The sequence below is a fragment of the Gordionus sp. m RMFG-2023 genome, chromosome 3 (assembly GCF_954871325.1).
Source record: "Gordionus sp. m RMFG-2023 chromosome 3, tfGorSpeb1-WG-v2, whole genome shotgun sequence".
In the NCBI taxonomy this organism is placed as follows: domain Eukaryota; kingdom Metazoa; phylum Nematomorpha; class Gordioida; order Chordodea; family Parachordodidae; genus Gordionus; species Gordionus sp. m RMFG-2023.
In genome coordinates this window covers 31534474-31557831 of record NC_088777.1, presented here as the reverse complement: position 1 = coordinate 31557831, position 23358 = coordinate 31534474, and the positions used below count along the sequence as shown (strand labels likewise).

General features: G+C 25.5%; 1 protein-coding gene across 2 annotated transcripts in view; it reads left to right on the top strand.

Moving 5' to 3' along the window:
• LOC135925783 (heat shock protein 105 kDa-like) overlaps nt 1-18552 on the top strand; it is a 42123-nt gene extending 23571 nt beyond the window's left edge. The window contains exons 5-15 of one of the 2 annotated variants that reach the window (XM_065461256.1): nt 5840-5949; nt 6312-6565; nt 6910-6986; nt 7070-7221; nt 9614-9717; nt 12956-13089; nt 13248-13450; nt 15820-16071; nt 16164-16271; nt 16484-16771; nt 18153-18552. In XM_065461256.1, the coding sequence (XP_065317328.1) occupies nt 5840-5949; nt 6312-6565; nt 6910-6986; nt 7070-7221; nt 9614-9717; nt 12956-13089; nt 13248-13450; nt 15820-16071; nt 16164-16271; nt 16484-16771; nt 18153-18332 (1862 nt within the window). In that variant the 3' untranslated portion in view covers nt 18333-18552. Of the gene's footprint in view, nt 1-5836; nt 5950-6311; nt 6566-6909; nt 6987-7069; nt 7222-9613; nt 9718-12955; nt 13090-13247; nt 13451-15819; nt 16072-16163; nt 16272-16483; nt 16772-18152 lie in introns of both variants that reach the window. The other variant, XM_065461255.1, reaches the window with a different exon arrangement.
• The last annotated feature ends 4806 nt before the right edge of the window (nt 18553-23358 follow it).

Below are 23358 nucleotides of genomic sequence, written 5' to 3'. Positions count from 1 at the left end.
AAAAGCTCGTTTACCAATGAACTTAAACGCTTTATTTTATTACATATTTTATATAAACTTATATTCTAAAACTGTGTCGATATTAAATATCGGATCGACGCCGATATATTTTACACAAAAAATATCAGATCGGGTAGATTTTTTTATAAAACTGATCTTGTATTTTTTTAAATTGTTTTGGGTTATTTTATGATAGTATATATAATTATCTAATTTTTTTATTTTATAAATAATTTTACAATAAATTAGAAAGAAACTAAAATACAATTTATAATGTAATGTTTATAAAAAATAGTTAAAAATTTTATACTATTTTTAGTTATATAATCTGCAATAAGAAAAGGATTTTAATACATATAACTTCGCATTGAGTTAGTGTTGTTAAACGGCTCAATTTAGCTATTTTAAGGAAACGGTTAAATCAAGATTTTGGCCAAAAATAAATTTTTCAAGCTTGTTGAATATGTACTTATATGGCAGAAAGGTTTGAACTTCTATTAACGAAATTTTGAAGTTTAGGTAATAATATTTTAGCTAAAATCTTAATTTAGACCCTTTTAAATCGGCTGAATGGGGTTGTTTAACAACACACATTCACCCATAAACATTTCAAATATTTTAACGAGAATGTTGGTTATTTAAAAATAAATAATATTGATATTTTTATGATATTGGTTCAAAGATAAATACTAAATAGATACCTGATCGGTTTTTTTGTAATATCAAATATCGGATTGGTGAAAAATTTGTGGATCGGCGCAACCCTATTTTCTATCTTTTTTCAAAGTTTCGGCAAAAATAAATAATAAATTTATAGATGGCAATAATTTTTATAAAGCATAGAGTTTTAAATTTTTTTAAAAAATTTTATTTTAATTTATCGTAAATTAGGGCTAACCGATCTGATATAGTGTTGTTAAAAAGCCGAGTTAGGTTGGAGCCGAAAAATTGGCTTAGACTCAAGCCGGCTCATGAGTTGGCTCAAGCCTGCTCAGGAGTTGGCTCAAGCCGGCTAATGAGTAGGCTCGAGTCTAATTTTGAGCCAAAATTTATTTATTTAAATATTTTAAAAGAATATAATAAATATTTTTATGAAAATAATTATATTATGAAAATAGATTTATTTATTTAATGTTTTTTTAATATGATATGCTGCTATTGTATTATTTTTATTACAATTAGTGATTTTCATGACATGCCCAAAATTAAGCAAAAAAATCTTTTGAAAAAGATATTTGAACATATGATAAAAATTTTAAATTTTCTTTGTATTTGAGGAAATTTTTTGAGAATTTTATTATAAATAAACAATCTTTTAGATGAAATCTTTTATAGTTTTTTTATCATCTTTGTAAAATTATCTATTTTTATGTATATTAAAAGAATTGGTTTTTTTAAAATAACTTTTTAAAAAATATTTATATTAAACTTTTTTATGTTATTTTTTTATATGATCTTTTTAAGGAAAATATTATAATGTGATAATTGTCATTCGTTATTTTGAAACTTTTTGACACAAAAAGGTAATATTTATATTGTAAGATGTTAAATTATAAATTCAATGAAGATGTTCCTTGGAAAATTGGCAATCATAATCAATATTTTTAAACATATTAGATTGTTTTTGACGCTAATGGACAAAAATATGTATTTTAACATGTTAAATTAAAATTTCAATTAAGATGTAACATATAAAAGTGACAATTGTCATAATCGTTATTTTTAAAGTTTTTAAATTTTTTTTGATGTAAATGGGCTAAAATAAGTATTGCTAACATGTTTACATAATGGTTATTTTTAAAATTTTTTGATGTAAATGGGCAAAAATAAGTATTGCTAACATGTTTAAATAAAACTTCAGTGAAGATGTACCCGATAAGTTATAATCATAATCATTATTTTTTAAGTTTATTTCATTTTTTTGACGCAAATGGGTATAAATATAGGTTGTAAACATGTTAAATTAAAATTTCAGTAAAGATGTACTATAGATAAGTGACAATTGTCATAATTGTTATTTTTAAAGTTTTTTTGAATTTTTTTAACGCAAAAGGGTAAAAATATATATTGTAAACATGTTAAATTGAAATTTCATGAAGATGTACTATATATAGAAAAGTGACAATTGTCATAATCCTTTTTTTAAAAGTTTTTTGAATTTTTTCAACGCAAATGTGTAAAAATATATATTGTAAACATGTTAAATAAAATTTCATGTAGATGTAGCATATAGAAGTGACATTGTCATTTTTAAAGTTTTTGCGAATTTTTTTGACGAATGGATTAAAATATAGATTGTAAACATATTAAATTAAAATTTCATGAAGATGACCATGGAAAAGTAACAATTGTCATAAAATCGTTATTTTAAGTTTTTTGTCGCAAAAATATAGATTGCGTACATGTTAAAATAAAACTTCAGTGAAGATGTATAGATAAGAAGCAATTGTCATAATCGTTATTTTTAAAATTTTTTGTATTTTTTTGACCTAAATGGGTTAAAATATATTGTAAAAATGTCAAATTTAAATTTCATCAAGATGTAGGAAAGTGACAATTTGCAACCTATTATATTTATATCCATTTGCGTCAAAAAAATTCAATAAACTTCAAAAATAACGATTTTGACAATTGTCACTAATCTAGGGTACATATTCACTAATATTTTATTTAAACATGTTAGGAATATTTATTTTAGCCCATTTACATCAAAAAAATTTTAAAAACTTAAAAAATAACGATTATGACAATTGTCATTTTTATATGTTGCATCTTAATTGAAATTTTAATTTAACATGTTAAAAATACATATTTTTGTCTATTAGCATCAAAAAAAATCTAATATGTTTAAAAATTTTGATTATTATAATTGCCAATTTCCCAATGAACATCTTCATTGAATTTATGATTTAACATCTTTACAATATAAATATTATTTTTACCCTTTTGTGTCAAAAAATTTCAAAAATGTTTAAAAATAACGATTATGACAAATGTCAGTTTCCTACATCTTCATGAAATTTAAATTTCACATTTTTAGAATATATTTTTACCCATTTGGGTCAAAAAACTTTAAAAATAACGATTATGACAATTGCTACTTATCTATACATTTCACTGAAGTTTTATTTTAACATGTACGCAATCTATATTTTTGCCCATTTTTGCGTCAAAAAAATTCCAAAAACTTAAAATAACGATTATGAAAATTGTCACTTTCCCATGGTACATTTTCATGAAATTTTAATTTAATATGTTTACAATCTATATTTTAACCCATTCGTCAAAAAAATTCACAAAAACCTTAAAAAATATGATTATGACAATTGTCACTTCTCTATAGTACATCTTCACTGATATTTTAATTTAACACGTTTACAATTTATATTTATACCCATTTGCGTCAAAAAAAATCAATATTCAAGAAACGATTATGACAATTGTCACTTGGTACATCTTCACTAAAGTTTTATTTAAACATGTTAGCAATACTTATTTTAGCCCATTTACATAAAAAAAATTTAAAAATAACGATTATGACAATTGTCACTTTTATATGTTACATCTTAATTGAAATTTTAATTTAACATGTTAAAAATACATATTTTTATCCATTAGCGTCAAAAAAATCTAATATGTTATATCGATTATGGTAATTGCCAATTTCCCAAGGAACATCATAATTGAATTTATAATTTAACATCTTTACAATATAAATATTATTTTACCCTTTTGTGTCAAAAAATTTCAAAAATGTTTAAAAATAACGAATATGACAATTGTCACATTAAAATATTTTCGTTAAAAAGATCATATAAAATAACATAAAAGAGATATAAATATTTTTAAAAAAATTATTTAGAAAAAACCACATCTTTTAATATACTAAAAAAATAGATAATTTTACAAAGATGATAAAAAAAATTATAAAAGATTTTGCTAAAAGATTGTTTAATATTTTAAAAATTCGGGTCATGCAAATTACCTCTGCTGCTATCTGATATTAATATTAAAAAAACCACATTTAAAAATTCATAAATAATACTTAATATTAATATAAACCACCTTTAAAAATGTTTAATAAAAAAAATTAATTAATATTTACATCAAATTCTATGAAAAAATAAAGAAATAAAATGTTGAGTTAAAGAAAGATTATTTATCTAAATATCTTTATAGTCTTTTTTTTAAAATGAATATTCTTAAAGTAGGTAGCAACTTGTGAATGAGTTTTGCCTAAATAACAATTATTATCGTCAGGAATACAATATACTTTTTCCAATTTCATAATGCGGGTAGAAAAAAACAAGAGTGCCATATCGATGCAATATGTGTCGTAGATCTTTTTTAATTATGAGATCTTCCTTTTGGCTTGAGCCTCAGTCAATTTTTGACAAAAACAAGCTGAATTTAGGGCTAAGCCGGCTTGGATCAGACGTTTAAAATAAATTATTTATAATATCCCATGTCAAACATTACACCTTCTGCATTCATATGAGAATCAAATATTATAGACATTAGATTTAATTTTCATAAAGCAAATATCACATGAATTAATTACGCATATATAAATGAAAGAAAAAATATTTTGTTCAAAAGGTCAAACCCATTCCCGGAATACAAAAGTTTCACTTTTATGCCAATTAGAGAAAATGAAATTAAAGTTTAATTATTTCCATATTGTGAAAATTATTGAATTTGCAATACATAAATTTTATTTGCATTTATTTATTAATTTTGTAGCTATTCATAAAAAAAAAATATCAAAGATTTGATTTTATGACCATTTCCGGTTCTTAACGTAAATTTTTTTTACAATATTTAACATATAATTTTAAAGGCCCACTATTGTGCTATTAAAAAATTTAAATGACGCTTTTAGTTCAATTATATCCAAAGATAATTAGAATTAAGAAGGAGAATTAAGTCCCAAACATGGAATTCCCCATATACAGTGTTATGTAATTTAAAACCATATTTATTAATTTATTTGAAAATTAAAATATTTGACTTGCGAAAACTTTTTAAAATTTACAAGTTAAATAATTTTACAAACGAATGCACAACACTTTATGTTGGTTATTTTAGATTTTCTGGTAATAAAATTCTACTATGAGAACCATCTATATCCCCTAAAAATTCTCTACTTTTTATAAATAATTTCCATAACTCAGAGCCAGCTTAAAAAAAATTTCAAGATCCTTTCCTAAAGTATATAAAACAGACTAGTTGTTATTTGTAAAAAAAATTAAAAACCTTTCTATTATAAAGATAAAATTTTGAAATATTTAAATAATGTAAAATAAACGTTCGGTTTTTATCCTATATTTTTAAGAACGCTAAATATCTAACCTGATTCGATCCGATATGCTGTTTTTGACTCCTTTAGAATTTTAAAGTGTATACAAATTTTTGTTTAAATTTAAAAAATTTATATACAATAAAGCAACTGTATGGGGTTATGAGCCTTTACAATATATAGAATACATTATATTAATGCAAACAAAATATATTTTGAGAAAATCATAAGTTAAAAGGGTTTGCAATCCAATTGATTATATCAAGATCTCACTATACTACCAATTTCTTTTTGTGAGTTAACAAAATTGAATTTGTTTTTTTAAATGGGCTTTGAAATAATATGTTTATTTTCGTTGTTAGTTCAGACTTGGAAAGCAACAATAATGTAATGTTTGTTTTATTTGATTTAGTGTATATTATGTCTAACATTTACATAACCTACTTGAATGTACATTAAAAAAAAATTTATAACCAGCCATCGGTCTTTTATTGTTTTAAAAATTTTAAATTAAAATCTTATTTGTCAAAACACAAGAAGGTGATACAAAGGAAACCTCTATTGACCCAGGTAAAATAATAGTATTTATCGACATGGGCCATCAGGCCTTACAAGCAAATATTTGCCGAATGTACAAAAACAAAATCAAGGTTTTTCTATTTTCATTATTTTAATAAACGTTTTAAAACGAAATTATCTGTCATTTTAATTTAATCATTGTTTTGTTTATTTTTTTATTTCTCCCTTTCTTCTCTTCCTTATTCTTTCAAAGATTAAATTAAAGACATGTAGGTTAATCTTGCCCAGAATTAGCCGTAGATGGTATGAAATAAAATCTGGACTGGGTCTAAAAAATAAAAGCCCGGGCTCTTTTATAAAAAGCCATGCTTATTTGACTTCTACTCTCATAAAATGTTTAATTTGGCTCTAATTAATTTTTTTGTTGGAAAGTAAGGAACAATAAGCAAAAATTTAAAAGGAAGAAAGGAGAATAATATATATTTTTAATCAGGTTCTAGCTTCTGCATTTAACCCCTCCCTGGGTGGCCGTGATCTAGATCTAGCTTTGTACCACCATTTTTCAGTTCTTTTTAGTGAGAAGTACTCGATTCCCACAGTCCAGAAATTAGACCCCCGATCACAGGCCAGGCTCATAGAAGAGTGTGGCAAGGTAAAAAAGCTTATGAGTGCTAATTCCACTCCTATACCCTTGAGCTTGGAGTCCTTCGTTAAAGAGGATCTGGACGTAACTGCGAAAGTACAGAGGTTTAAATTCTTTAAAAAAATACTTAATGAAGTTTTTCCTTATTTTTAAAAATTGAGTTTTAAATCCTTCAAGATGAATATAAATAAATGTATTATCTTTTGTGCCATTTATTTCTTTCATAGATTTATTTTCATTTTTTCCTTTTTTTATATTTTTTAGATAAAAAATAAACTGAATTAGCACAACCAAATTCAAAATTTTTTGCCTGACCTGTTCACAGATTTTTTAGGCCTAGAATTAGGCAAGTTAAAAATGCTAGGCTGGGCACGACTTAATTTACAAGTCGGGCTGAGAAACCTTTTCACTCTGACAATACATAAACATATAATACTTTTTGTTTTAGATCTGAGTTTGATGAAATGATTAAATCCATACTTATTCGTGTTGAAGCCACACTGAAAGACCTCTTAAAAGAGACAGGTATATAGATTTCATACAAATTATTAAAAATTAAAACTTAATATTTATAATATAATAAATAATTTATAAAATTAACAAAAAAGGTCTCAATCCATCTCAAATAGAGAGGATAGAAACTGTAGGAGGCTCTACTCGAGTTCCTGCCATAAAATCTGTCATAAAATCTATTTTTGGCAAAGAGCCACTGACTTCTCTCAATACAGACGAAGCTGTTGCTAATGGGTGTGCTATACAAGTAATATAAAATTTTAAACTAAAGATTTAACAGAGTTAAACCCTTTTCGGTAGTCAATTTCTATATGTATTTTCTCATCTGTTTTGTCATATAATATCCTTAGCCTTTTCCCTTACACTTTCCCCATTACCTCAAGAACTTTAAAATATTTTTATATTATCCATTTCACTATTTACAATTTCAATTAGTTTTTTCTTTAAAAATATATCTTTACGATCCTTAATTCCTTTAGGATCCCCGATTTTTTTGTCCCCATTTCTATTCCTAATTGAACTTATTTCTTTATTAATCCGTCCTCTAACTTTGTCCTTACGTTTATTTGCTAATATTACAAGAAGACATATTCTTATACATAATGAAAAAAAATTAGGGATAATTAATATAAAGGAATTAAAGAAAAGTTAAAAGAAAACATAACCTTTCCATTTATGGATCTTTATGAATCCGTTTAAAGTAATTTGGGCAGACAAGGTCGCATAAAATTTTTGTTGTAATGGACCTACAAAAGCAGATTTGGTTAAGGGCTCCAACAGAAAAAGATTATTTCAGTTTGATCGGTAAAATATATCTAAATCAAAGATATTGTTCAATCTAGATGAGATTTCATAGCTTAAAAAGTATCTAGATATGTATATATTTTCCTAAGATACAATTTTTTATTATAATATGTAAGGTATACATAATGACAATTTAAAATCTATCTTAAAACCGAATCTTGAAGTGAACCAGTCATTTTTTTTATATTTAGTTTAATATTTTATTTATTATATAAAATATAGCCTGTAATGATTTATTTTTATTAGCAATAACTAGATTTTTTAAAAATTTGTGTATTTTAACATTGATGCCAATTATCCTTCTAAAATTATATGTTCAAAAATGATTATAAATATTGTTTTTTAAAACGGTTATAAAGTTTTGATCAATGAGTCAGCTCCGATTTTGAACACATTTTTAGCCACACTAGATAAAACCGCAAACTGGAAGGTAGTGTTGTACTATACTTTATGTATAACACTTATATTAGGATAATAATAAAATAAAAAAAAAATTATTTATAGTTCAACTATCAAAATTTGTATATTTATCAAGACATATTTATAAACTCAAATGTTATATCTTTAGATTAGGAATTTTTTGGTTATTCATGGTGTAAAATAATATTTCCCTTGTAAGTAAGCTTACTGTGATATCTTTACACTCTCATCTTGCAAACTCTGTCATCTCCTTGTCGACAGTTTAGACCATGACCCTCTTCATTGCTGCTTCTCAAAAGGTCGCCATCTACGCCACTAACCAGTAAATTTAATTATCTTAATTTCGAGGACACTATTAGGCTTGACTGAATGACACTCATTCCACGGAGCAACGGAATCCCGTTAGCCTAGGATTATATATGCGTTGATCGCTTTGCACTATCCTTTAGCTCCAATTCGAGGATTATAAAAATTAATATATATATTAAAATTCCTAATTACACTTTAATCCCCAATGTTTCTGACACTCCAGAGCCCGTGATTTCTTCAAAGCACTTCGCCAAAAATGTGATTAATTTCGAGTGAAGTAAGGTTTTTACCTACGTCAACGAATTATGAAAATATGTAGTTTACATAGCATATCAATCCACGGTGCCATTACCTATCACGTTTTTTAAACAGATTTATTATTTTAAAATATATTCTTTTTATTTATTTTTTTAAAGTTATACTTTATTTTTATATTATAAATTGTAATCATCTTAAAATTAAAAAAGTCATTAATATAATACAAAAAATAGAATTAAATATTTTTAATATAATAATTAACATAAAATAAAGTTGTATCAAAATATATTTAACAATTGGTATAGATTAGGGCAGTGACGATCCATAGATTTTTCGCCAATCAGTTATTTTTCTATATTACGAAAAAACCAATCCGATATTTATTCCAAAAGTTCATAAACTCATTTAAAATATTTGCAAATTTATGGGTAAATGTAGTGTTGTTAAACAGCTCCATATTTGAATTTAACAACACTAGCTGAATGTGGCTCGTTAGATATTTTTAAATCCTTTTTCCCGTTTACAGATAGTATAACAAAAAATAGTGTAAAATTTTTAACTGTTTTTAAACCATACAACAAATAAATTGTATTTTAGTTTCATTATTATTATGAAATTATTTATAAATAAATAAAATTATATAATTACCCAAAATAATAAACAATATCATCATCGGTTTTTAAAAAATATCGATACCGATCCGATATTTAATATCGGCTCAGCCCTTGTATAGATACAGCTATTTTTATAAAAATTCACAACTTTGGATAAAAATAATGGAATATTTTTTTAACTATCGTTTAAATTATTTATAATACATAAAAATGGCATATTTATTTTATTAAAAGTGTGCAATGCTATCACCAACTTTCAAAGTAAAAGACATAGCCCTATGCGATGCCCAGCCATACCCTATCTCCCTCATATGGAAAGCGACTGGGAAGGACGATGGGTTAGTTAATATTTTAATTAGTAATATTTGGTTTTGTGCTTGAGACCTGCGTGACCCTGACTCACATCGCTGCCAGGGAAAGTTGGCCTCTCGCCGCCAGTTGGCCGAGCACACTGCCAAGCCTACCTGTGGTGCAAAAAATTGTAAATATTGATATATTCATAAGATTAGTAAATGTTCATACATATTATATTTTCATTTGAAATTGATACCATAATATTAAAATATTGTACATAATTCATTAACGCATTCTATTTTGTTAACTTAGCTATCTTGTATGGGCTGACTTATAAAACTGAAATATTTTCTCTCTATATGACTAAAATTATTTAGTTATGTTTGGAGAGGTCTTGGAAATCTAATTTTGAAGAAATATAAGTAAGAAAGGTACTTTATCACTGGATTATATTCATTGTGGTCATCCTTGTTTATAAGTAGCAAAAAAGGAGGAATATCGATTTATTTTCCTATTAATTTATATTTTATATATTAATATTTATTTTGATTGGAAATTGTTTTAATGGAAAAATGAATTTATTTTTAAAATAATTGTTCAATGTGGAAGTAGGTACACCAATTTGTTTAAATTATATTTTAGCTATTAAATCAATTATTCGATCAAAATATGCACAGCAAAACTATCTTTCACGATATTGGATTTCATCTAAAAAATAAGTAAATACAAATGGTACCCCATAATTTAATAATTGTCGATGGTATCAAAAAGTTTTATTAATGGAGAATCTTATAGTGTGAACTCTTAATATTGACTTTTCTAATTCTTATCAGTGTAATTATTTTGATGTGATAATATAAATTATAAACCTACAGATCAATTTTAAAAAATACAAAAACGTTAAAATTTAATTTCCCTGTGTTTATCATGCAGGAATGTATTACTGGAGTAAATAAAAAAACATAAGATACAGTACTTAATAAAATAAATAAACTTTTTTTGATAACAATCGGGATTTAGAATTATTCCAATTATTAAACTTTTAACGGTAGAATTCCTTCCTTCTACAAAAGCCGCCTGCCCTAGGCCTATTTTGGATATATTCTGAATGAATTTACCATAGGCTTCCCATTATAGAATAGAGACATTGCATATTTTTATTTTTTACATTCTATTATTATTATGCTTGGGTAACTATTGTTTATTTTTTAAAATTCTTCGACAATACTGGGACAAGATTCTAAAAGTTGAAAATTATTTTAGGTTATTTTATGCAATTTTATTAAACTTAATACAATTTTTAGTGATACTTAAAGCTTCTTTAATACTATCGCGAATAAAGAAGACAATTCAATACGCCTTCGATTTCTGCTGATTATCTGACAAAATTAGCTCGAAAATCATTATTAAATAAAGATGGACGGTAAATTAGAACAGCAATGCTTGTTGATATTAGGCCAATTTAAAGTTATACAGGAAGATGATGCCCTATTGGGGAAAAGGGTGTTTAAAGTTACTATAATTGACGAATTTTACAAATATGTTCTTTATAAATCTTATATTACACTATTTTTAACTTAATAAATATCTTAATTAGTATCTTCCTTCTTACTGATTAAAAATGAAAGTAAGACGAAAACTAGCTTACAAAAAACACAAATTGATCTAAAAAGGGGAACCATATAGATATGAAATTTTTAACATACTCAAAAGAGAATGTGCTAAAAGGTTTAATATTTCTAAAGGGGAACTGCTCACCATATTAAATCCAAAGATATCATTATCAAACTCATGCTAATCAAACATATTGTACCAAATATAAAAACAAAGATAACATCTTATTTTTTTCATAAATTAATTATATATTTTTATTCTTATTTTGTATTACATACATAATTTTACTCGCGATCTTGATGAATTAATAAAAAAAAAATTATTTAAAAATGATTAAACATAATCTCATCCTTTGCTAAACTAAGAATATTCTAGAAATGTCTAAAATTGGTCAGCTGTATGGCACACAGATCTAGTCATTATTGATTCGAGAAAATTATAAAAATGTATGGCACACAGATCTAGTCATTATTGATTCGAGAAAATTATAAAAATATATCTCGCCTTCAATTTTTGAATGAATAAATTGTTAGTTATTATAGATGTGAACATATTTTATTTAAAAATTATTCTTAAATTATTATTTTAAAAATAAAATTAGAAAAATGAATAATATAGAACAATTTTTATCTAAAAATCATTTGCAAAATTTTGATTAAAATCTTTTTGCTTTAAACCAAATAAATAGAAAATGTTTTTATATTATTTTATTTGGCTATAAAAATTTTAACGCAAATTGGCGCTAAAGCTCTTTTAAAATGTAAAACATTTTAATAAATTTTGTTTAGCCGGATATATACAAAATCTTTTGGGATAGTTGGAAATTCATAGGGCTTATTTACATCACGAGGGAAAAAAATAAATTTTTAAGCAAATCAATTTTGGATTTGTTTTGGGTGGTATGTGAGTATTGCAATACTTTTGAGAGTAGTTTAAATTGAATAGTGCTAATTTTTTTTACTACGAGAGGGAAAAGTTAAAATTTTTAAGCTAACCAAATCTTTTTACCCAGTTCAAAATCAAGTTGTCTAAAAAATTTGACTTTCCCACTCGCGGAGTTAAGGAAATTGACACTTTTCAAACTACCCTCATAAAAGGTCTTTAACATGGGCCTACTAATCAAAAATTAATATCTGATCTAACTATATTTATTAAACATTTTAATAAAGGTTTAGCGCTATCTTTCTCACAAATATATAGCCAAATAAAATATAAATACTATTTTTTATACTTTTTATTTGGTTCTTAACTAAAAGGTGTTAATCAAAATTTTACAAATGAATTTTAGATATAGATATATAAATTATTCTTTAATATTAATTTTTTTAAATTTTTAAAATAATAAATATCATTAATGTTTAACTGGTAATTATTCCAATTCTTAATAATCTAGCAGATATTTTATTAAAAAACATGGGGATTTGAATAAAAAATTGTTTCCCATTATGACACATATGCTACTATTAATGTTGGTTATAAAATATATTTTGTCAGCTAAAATGATATTAATATATTTTTACAGTATGGCCATATTATTATTATTTTAAATATAAATTTGACTGATTGATTAGTTTAATCAATTTTAAAGCAAAATTAAAAATTTTTGATAAAGATTTTTAAAAAACATTTTTTTTATATTCCTTATTTAAAAAAAATTACAAAAAAAAGGCATTTAGAAATATTTCCCAGGTACCAAGAAATTCCTTATTCCAAAGTGGTCACTTTTTACAAAGAGGAACCTTTCGTCATAGAGGCTAGGTATACCTACCCCAATAATATACCTATAGGGGATCCCATCATAGGTTACATTTTCTTATAATGCTTATAGTGACAAAATATACAACTAATGAAAAACAAAGTAAGAAATAATAGATAAAGTATAGACAGACAGATTGATTATTATATATGTTTTTTATAAAAATTTATATTCTATTTTCTTTAATTTATTTATATATTGAAGGCCAATACAAGATTCTCTTAGACCAGTCTAAAAAGGCTAACCCCAAAAAGATTAAAGTTAAGGTTAGGATAGATGCCAGTGGATTATTCAGGATCGTTAATTGCAATGCCGTAACATTGGCTGATTCTATTAAAGAAACCAGGAAAGAAGAGAAGGAAAATGCCGAAAAGAAATGTCAGAATGAAGAAACTAAGACGGAAAATGTTAGTTTAAAAAATGATTTATTTCAGGATTTATAATTTGAGGTATTGAGCTAATAAAAGAAGTCTAAGCAAGGAAGGAATATAGAGAAAACAAGAAAATATAAGAAAGATGTAAAGCAATATATTCAAGTAGATATCAATACCCCTTTATTGAATTTTCTATAATTTTGATTTATTTCATGTTAACTCTCTCTTAATTAGGATAACATTTAAAAAAGTTGTCATGCTTATTTAAAATAAATTTTTATTAAAAAGAAATGAAATTAATTATAAAAATATTGTAATGGATATCATTTGACTTATTCACGAATATAGAGAAAAAATATCCATTACAATATTTTTTAGTCAATTGTTTTGAAAATATTTATATTACATAATTATCTCTCTTTATGCTATTTTTTAATGAATTTATTAAAATTTTCTTTTATTTTGTGGATGACTTATATTGCGATATATATTTTTTATAAAATATCAAACTATTTATTAATCATTCAAGGATAATTTCATGACAAATCGACCAAAATAATGTGATTTTTGGACGACCATTTTTAAAATGAATGAAACTTGGCATATAGGTTTAATAGATTTTATACTTTATACAAATCCAGATTTTAATGCCCTAGCTCAATATATCCCGAGTTATGGTATGGGCCTTCAAAGTTCGATAAGAGCCTTTTCCTCTTAACGAACCTTAAAATACTCCTTAAGAATGAAAATGTAATAATTATTTTAAAAATATCTTCAATGCCGTATCGGTAAAACAAAAAAATTATTTTAAAAGTGCCCCATTTAAAATGATGAAACTCATGAAATGTGTTTATTATCAATATATTTAAATAAAAATATTAAAGGAGAAAATAGGAATTTAAATATTGTTTAATTTTTTATAGTTTTAGGAATAGAAAAACGTTTGAAACGATGAAACTCATCAAATATGTTTATAGCAATGACATATATAATACCTAGACTGACGATTCTTTCATTAAAATAAATTTTTAAGCGTCGTTAAAAGCAAATCAGCTGGACCCGCCATTTTGGTGACACATATAGTAATTATTTTCATGTTAAAAACTACTATCAAATTGATAACTTGCTTCCTTATTACCTCGATGATCCGGTAATTCTTTAATAAAGTTTGCATCAAATATAGGAATAAATTAGGCTCTCGTTAAAAATTTCAATAATGTTTAGTGTACCCAAGATGGCGTCTCCAGCTGATTTACATTGATGTACACTTTTAATAAATGAATCGTCAGTCTAGGTATTATAAATGTCATTGGTTTATAGCTAATTATTTAAATAGTTAATGGAGGAAATAAGAGTTTAAATTATATTTAGGTTTTATATTTTAGGAACAAATATATCAGTTATATGGGGCGCTATTTTTAAATTAATTATAATATATTTTATTAAAAAATATACATTTTATATTATAAATAACCATTAACATTTACATAAATTATTATATACGATGGAAATTTTTATAAAATACTTATTTTTATACTCTAATAAAAAGAAAATATATTATAATTATCTTTATAAATAGCGCCCTCTATAATTGTTTTTTTATTCCTAAAATTATAAAATTTAATTCTTATTTTCTTCATTAATATTTTAAATATATTAACTATAAACATATTTGATGAGTATCATCGTTTCAAAGGCGCTTTATGATGGATTTTTCTATTCCTAGAACTAAAAATTAAACAAAATTTAAATTCTTATTTTCTCCATTAATATTGTTACTTAATATATAAATATTTTGGTAATAAACACATTTCATGAGTCTCATCATTTTAAATGGGGCTCTTTTCAAAATAATTTTTGCATTTTCTCAAAGAGAATTTTGGCTACAAATGATATAAAAATTGTTATTTAGACTAAAAATATTTTAGTATTTTAAGATTCGTTAAAAGAGGATCTCATCTAACATTGAAAGTCCATAACTCGAGATATATTTGAGCTCTAAAGCATTAAAATTTGGATTTTTATAAACTATAAAATCAATTTAACCTCTGCTAACTTTCATTCATTTTAAAAATGGTTCCGATCGCTGGTCGATTTAATTACCTAAATTTGAAGCTGGGTTGATTTAAACCTTGTACCATACCATGCTTAAATAATAAAAATTTTTTTCAAAACACTAGAAAAATTGAGTATTTTAGGATAGCATTTATGGTAAATTGTCGTTTCTTGGCCTCTGATCTATCAAAAAAGTGGTATTAAAGTACCTCTATAAATGATAATTTAATTATAAAGAAATCAGGGATATATAATATTAGATCGGTCAAAAAAATGGTATTAAAGCACATTTGTAAATAATAATTTATTTAAAAAGGAGTCAGGATATATAATATTACACCTATTAGGAACCTCAATCCCCCCTCAAAACTTCCCACAAATCCAATCATCAGCAGCAAGAAATTTCAGTGGAGGCGCAAAACCGTTCTCCCTTTATGGATCAAAAATACGTGGAGCACCTGAAAGAAGTCGAGTGTTCGATGTTGGCACGGGACAGGGCTGAGAAGGCCCGGGCAGACGCTAAAAATGCTCTAGAAGAATTCGTCTATGAAACAAGGGATAAAATAGGAGACAGTTGGAGCGAGTTCGCTACTGAAAATGTATGTTATTGTGAATAAAATAATTGAATCGAAATTTTACACTGGTGGTAGCTTTTTAAAAATATCTATAATAATATTTGCGAAATTGTCAGGAAAAGCAAGATATATCCAAAATTTTGACTGATACTGAAGACTGGCTCTATGGAGAAGGTGAGGATGTTAAAAAGCAAACTTACGTCGATAAATTAGAATCGTTAAAGGTTTTTTTATTTTTCTAACTTTCTTCTTCAATTTTTAATATTACTTCCTTGATTATTTTTATCAAATTCATAAACCAAATTAATGGTTGCTCTGCTAACTAATATTATATCACCTAACCTTTAAATCATTTATCTTCCACTATTCTCTTTATTAATAATTAACTAGTCCATTCCATTTTTTTAATTGTGTTTCGATATATTTTTTCGATTAGAAATGTTCCGACCCCATATTAATTCGTTATAAGACTTACCAAGAAAGGTTCCAAGGCCTTGACCGAATTAATGCATGCTACGACCATATAACTCAATCGTTAGGGAAATTTTTTCAAGATGGAGGGGCCCATGATTTAAAAGCAAAAATGGCAGACGATTTTGAAAAAGTCGATCGAACCCTGAAATGTACTAAGGACTGGATTGAAATCGCCGGAAAAAAATTGTCTCAGACTCCCAAGGATAAAGATCCCGGTATTGGGGTCGACGCTATCAAGGTGGAGATACAAGTAAATATCAAAGATATATTATAAAAAAAAATCAACCAGCACCCTCCTCCCACACAGAAATTCAAGAAAAATAGTCTCAATTGCGTTTTGAATGTGAATTTTCATAAAACCATGACAGTAGCTAATAGGAAATATTTGTCTGGACTCAGACAGCAATCCCAGTTTTTCTTAAAACTCCTAAAAAATGGTTTGTCCTTGGTTTTAAAAGAACTGCCCATACTCCATAATTCGTTCGAAAAATCCGCCTGTCCTTAGACAAAGAAAGACCGATTTTTTACTTATATATTAAATGTGCAAATTGTATTAAAACTAGGAGATATCAAATATTCAGAGATATTCTATCTATTTGATGATGGGCTAATCAGAAATTTTCTCTTTATATATGAAGTAGAAATAAAAAATATTTTAACAATATCCATTTCATAATAAAAATTTTGATTTTAGGGCAATAAAAATCGAAAATTAATATCAAATAACCTTATTTACAAACATCTTCAAATTATTATAGTTTATATACTAACATTAATTTTAAAATAACGGAAAATTTTGAAGTCACCCATCCAAATATAGGTGCATTTCCTTATTACCTCATAAAATAAAAGGGGAATTTCATTAACCCGCCCTTCCTTGACAGCTAGTATATTTTATATGATAATTCATGGTAGTCATTAAATTTTAAACAAAAATTGCAATACAACCTTATTTAAGCTATAAGATTAACAAAAATAAAATAATGCCATCACATTCGAATCGAATGCAAAAAAATTAGATATAAATTTTATTTTAAAACAGACTCCGAAATAGTCAAAAAATAAAATGTATTTCAAAAATAACATAAAATTAACATTATAGTCTTCTTAAATTGTAATGTATTATGAAGATATGAAAATTAAGATTTAAAAGTTAAAAATTGTTGTAACATTAAGATATTATCTTAATCTTCTTCTTCTCCGTTTTATGGCAATTTCCAGATTTACCCGGGTAGACCAAGATATTATCTTAATAATATATATATAGATATGGTAATTAGGTAAATATATTATGACCAATAAATCTCCCAAAAACTGGTCCTTCAGAACAGTGTTGTTAAGTGACTCCATTTCGCTGATTTTAAAAAGATTTTAGCCAAAATAATACCAGGCCTCGAAATTTTGTTAATAAATATCGCAAAATTTTCAAGCTTGTATAATATTTTTTGGTTAAAATATCGTGTTGAAATTGAGCCATTTAACAATACTAGTCCAAAGACGCACCTCTCCCTAAAAAGACTGGACCAGGACGGACCGTTTCCATTCTCTACTTGATAGTTACTAATAGTGAAATGCGAGAGAAAGGGTGTTTCTCATTTAATTTATTTTTTATACTACAAAAAATCATAAAGAAACTCGAATCAACGTGCTTCCCTGTCTTGCAAAAATTGCAACAAGCTTTTAATGAAAAAAATAAGAAAAACAGTGTTTCCGAATCCAGTAAAAATGAGATCAGTTCTGATAAAAATGTAGAAATGAATGATGAAGCTAACAAAAAAACCGAAAACACTAAAAAAATGGAAGTTGACTGAAAAACACAAATTAATAAAAAAATTTAATTTCTTTGTAATTCTGGTTTCCTTTTATTCCTATTATTTCCACTCCTTATTTTTCTATTTTTTGACTTAATTCATATTTATAAGTAGTAAATTGAATTATTGATTACAATAGATCTAGTAGTTATTTGTATTTTGATCAAAATACTCCTGTAAAATTAATAAATTAAACCATTTATTGAATTATACGAATGTCTGTTAATTATATATACATTTTAACTATACATACCTTAAAAAGATATTAATTTTAAAATTAGCCAATTTAATTGTGAATTGTGATAATTAATTATATAATTTTTGACTATGATTATTATTGTTTAACACATTCTTACTCTAGCCAAATTATTATGATTCAAAGATTACTTAATAAACAATATTTAAAATTATTTTTATTGATACATATGATCCTGGTTCATTTTGGGCCACCCCTCTAAAATAAAAAATATATATTTATAATAACCCTTTTTACAAATATCTACTAATTATTCAAATTAATTTTGGCGCGAAAATTTGATTGTCTCTTATAAATAACATTCCTTTTAATTAAAAATTTCTACATTTACTTCAAGGGCGAGTATTCAAAGTTAGCTGTTGTCTACATTTTAAAATTGTAATTTTTATATTAAGCTCTGATACTATTTAGAAAATATATAAAATAGAGAAATTAAATATTCCTTTTCATTCGTATATATTTGTATGTAGCCAATTAGTGACAAATATGATTTCCTCCTTTGGTAATTATTATTCTGATGATAGTTTTTAGAGGAAGATGATGCTAATGAGTATGATAATTTAGCAACATAAAACAATTAAACTATTATAAATAGGCAGACTTATATGGTACGAAATTTTTTTACATATCCCTAAAAATTATCTAAAATTCAATGGACTACTTTGTCTGGCCAGGTAATGCTTTTCATTTACCCTACCAATATTTATCATATTTTTGAATGATAATTTCTTAAATTTAGTAGTTCTAAGTTATCAAAAGAACTAAATTAAGTACGAAATATATAAAATGTTATTTTATACTTAACTATTCCAATTTAATAGGTAAATAATCATCTTATAGAAAGTATATTGTATTTAAGACACTCTTATTTAGAAAGAATCTTATATCTTGTAACTTATGGGGCTTCAAATTCTTTTTTCTTTGTCACGATTCTGGATTTGCATATGATCTAATCATATAAACCGACTGAACCCGATTTAGGAGCATCTAACAATATTGTTTGTAACAATTACTGTACATCTTTTGAAATATTTGGCAAAAAGAAGGAAAAATTTAAAATTGTATTATTTCCACGTTTTATCATAGATAATTATTTCACATTTTTCATTGATTATCATTTTATTATTAATCATAATTTAAATTTTATTATATGATATATTACATTTTTATTTTCAAAGATAAATTACATTTTTTTATTCCCCTTTTAACAAAAACAATTTCTCTTTATATATCTTTTTAAAAAAAAATAAATAACTAATACAAATTGATGTATAAAAAAATGTTAATATAAAATTTTCACCGATTAAATTTAAATACAAATTGATATATAAAAAAATAAATCAATTGCCAAAATAAATAATAAAATGACATCGATCAACATATTCAACAAATATAATAGGTTTTCAGTCTTCGTACAGATATGGAAAACATGAAAGGATAAATATAACATTCTCAATCATGGAATGATAATAAACAGTAACTTTTTATGGAATATTACCTCAGTGATGTTGAAAGATATAACCACAAAACCATCAATTTAGTATTCCATTTGTATTTCAAACAATATATCAAACATATGGAAGGTATAAACAACCAGTTCCAAAAATTGTATATAAGAATCTTCCAACACTATACTTATGTCGCAGTTGTAAATTGATGTTTAGTATATCGACACATTCAAGGTGAGAAAGCCAAATCTCATGATAACTCATGTTTTTTGTCTATCCGAATTTCGCTAAGAGCCACATTGATGTGCCATAGCCTTAATAGCATTGAAACGTCATCATACTTCTATTGTCGCAACAGAAGGTAGATATTTATTCAGTATATATGATTGTAGTAAGATAAAAAGAAGGGGGCGAGGGCTACCTTCAATTAATATTCGTACAGATCAAGTTGTCCATTTTCCAGAGTGAAAACCCACTATATAATAGCGATACGTGAAATGCCGTGCACTTTGTTTCAACGGGAATAAAAATTATTTTATTTTATACCAAGATATAAAATACAATAAATTGTTTGATTATATACGTTTTGTGACTTATAACATATTATGACCAAAATAAAAAAAAAATTTTTTTTCATTCATCAATTCATATTAAAGAGAATCCCTCGGAATTTTTTCACCCTTAATGCAAACATGTTTTAAAGGGTTTAAATATAGAAATGTTATATGATATGAATTAAATCAGCGCTGATTCTTATTTTGGGAGTCAGCTAATTTTTTGAAACCCATAGTCTTCCAAATTTCTATATTCACTCCTAATTATAAAACATTGTTTATGTAGACTGACGTCTAATTACACGATAGGGCCTGCAAAAAGATTTTCAGATGGGCTGGACAATTTGTATCAATTTTTTTTACGTTCCATACCCTAAAACCTTTTGAAAAGATTCAATGGGCTGGTTAGGGTTGGGTCGACTTGTGCCCACCTCTAATTCAAATATATCAGCATCGGCTTAAGAATTTTGAATTCCATATTTAATCAAATATGTATTTTTCAAAATAATACCTATATTGATCTATTAATATTTCCAATATTTAAAATTCGATTATAGTAAAATATAATCAATGCCGTTCTACTTAAATTAACTATGGATAACTAACCCCCCCCCCCCACCACACAAATAAGCATTTACTATTTTTTCAAAAATAGCGGATCTCGAAGCTTTTAGTAATTCCTCAATCTAGATCTCTAAAGTCTGAACCTATACAAAACAGCGATTTTATAAGGATAATCTACGACGTTATATATAATGTATTAATAAAAACAAAAAATCATTAACCTTGGAAGCACACATTAGTATCGTTCAAATAATTTAAAATATTTAACTAGCAAAGGCTTTTATATTATGACATTATAGATGTTGTACCATTGTGATATAAAAAGTTAGTGGATTTTTTCGGGAAAAAAGAAAAAATCTGTTTTTATTTAAAGTTTCCACTTAATGTTGAATTACAAAAAAAAAGTTTAAAATTTGGCCTACAATGCTAATACCAAGCAAATCTGATTTATATAGTACGCGCGATCATGCCTCTCGAAGCGTCAGCCAGGTGATATAGTTTCAAAATACGTTTTTTAAATTTACTATAATTTTTAATGATCAGGAAGTAAATAATTGCTCAGAAATAAAGTCTAACATATATATAAAATATTTTCAAGTCTAATTTTGTCTTAAAGTTTTCAAAAAGCTCAATAATATAGGAAAAAATGGGTTGATGTAACGATTTGACTAAAATAATATCTAATTTTTTTTTGTTTTGCTTAAAATAATCGTAACATTGATGTTTAGGGAAATTAAAGGACTTGTACTTCTAATTAATGATTAGCTTGAATCCAAGGAATAATGGTCAGGCCATCAACTTTTAAACTATCTTCTAAAGGATAAGGGTAAATGGTTTTGTATAATATTTCTTGTGATATAGAAATGTAAATTTCCTTTCATTTATTTTAATATCTTATGTAACAATTGATAATAAGATATAGTCCCATGGTTTTTATAAAAAGTTTATAATTTGAATTTAAAAAATGGCGCGATTAAAATTTTTTAAATAACAATATATTTAAATAGTTTCATAAATTCAAATAAATTTATATTATTTCTTATTAATTAAGATTATTTTTTAACAATTTATGCAATAGAATTAAAGAGGCAAGAGAACTGCCGATCCTTCGCTCCTTCCCAAAAGATTTTTTTCTCGCTCCCGAGTTTTGAAAAATAACGGCCCTCCAGCTTTTTTGAAAAAATGTAGCTGGGCTCCAGAAATGTTTTTAACAACATTGCTAAATAGGTGGTTATTTTTCGATTTGTTTAGACAGTTTAAAAAGTTATTTATTTGGTTTTGCTTCTATACATTTACAATTGAGGAATAATCTTCAACTTTTTTTTAATGCGCCAACATTAACCGAAAGGTATATCATTAAATAAAGATTCCATAAATTAAAATCCAAATTATAATTGATATTCGAGATAAAAAAACAAGATGGCTGCTAATGCTTAAAAAGTTTTTAAAAACTAAAGGATTCTTTTGCTGGATATAATTTTGAGTAGGAAATAAAAAAATATCCAATTGTGAGATGTTATGGCCAAAAGAGGATTCAATGAATTTAGTGTGGTTAGAAATATTAGTTTTTTAAGTTTGTTGGGTTAAGTTTTTAAAAACGATTTTAAAAATCAGGATCACCGAGTCATGCTAGGTTTCAAAAAATATCCATAATAATATCGTTAGATTTCGTTGGTGGGAATAAACGAGTTCCAAATTTCATTTGATACATTTGGATGGGAACATCCTTATTTAAAATACTATTGCAAAGTGAAGTTGACTATTATGAATGTCATTTTGAGAGATATTTTTAAGGGATGAGGTATTAGAAAAGGGAGTGACTAAAACTGTCTAGGCATCCATAAAATTTTGTATTGATGATAACGTTAATGATTTAATTAGCTAATATAATCAGATGTGGAGGCCTAACCTAGGGATAATAAAAATAATATGACATGTAAATATATAATAATTCAAACGAGTACTTGCTTTTGAAATCCAATCAAAGATACTGCAGATTGGTTATTTGTAATATGTGGTATTTCAATCTAACTCTCCTTCCCATTTCCTAAAAAATTATGGAATCATGTCAAAATTAAAGCTAAGATTTTCAAGAATCTCTTCAAAATCTACTTCGCGATCAGACGTCTAATGAAAAGTTTAGTGAGCTGTTGATGAAATTTAGATATGAAAAATGGAAGTCTACTTTAAATAACGCAACGCTT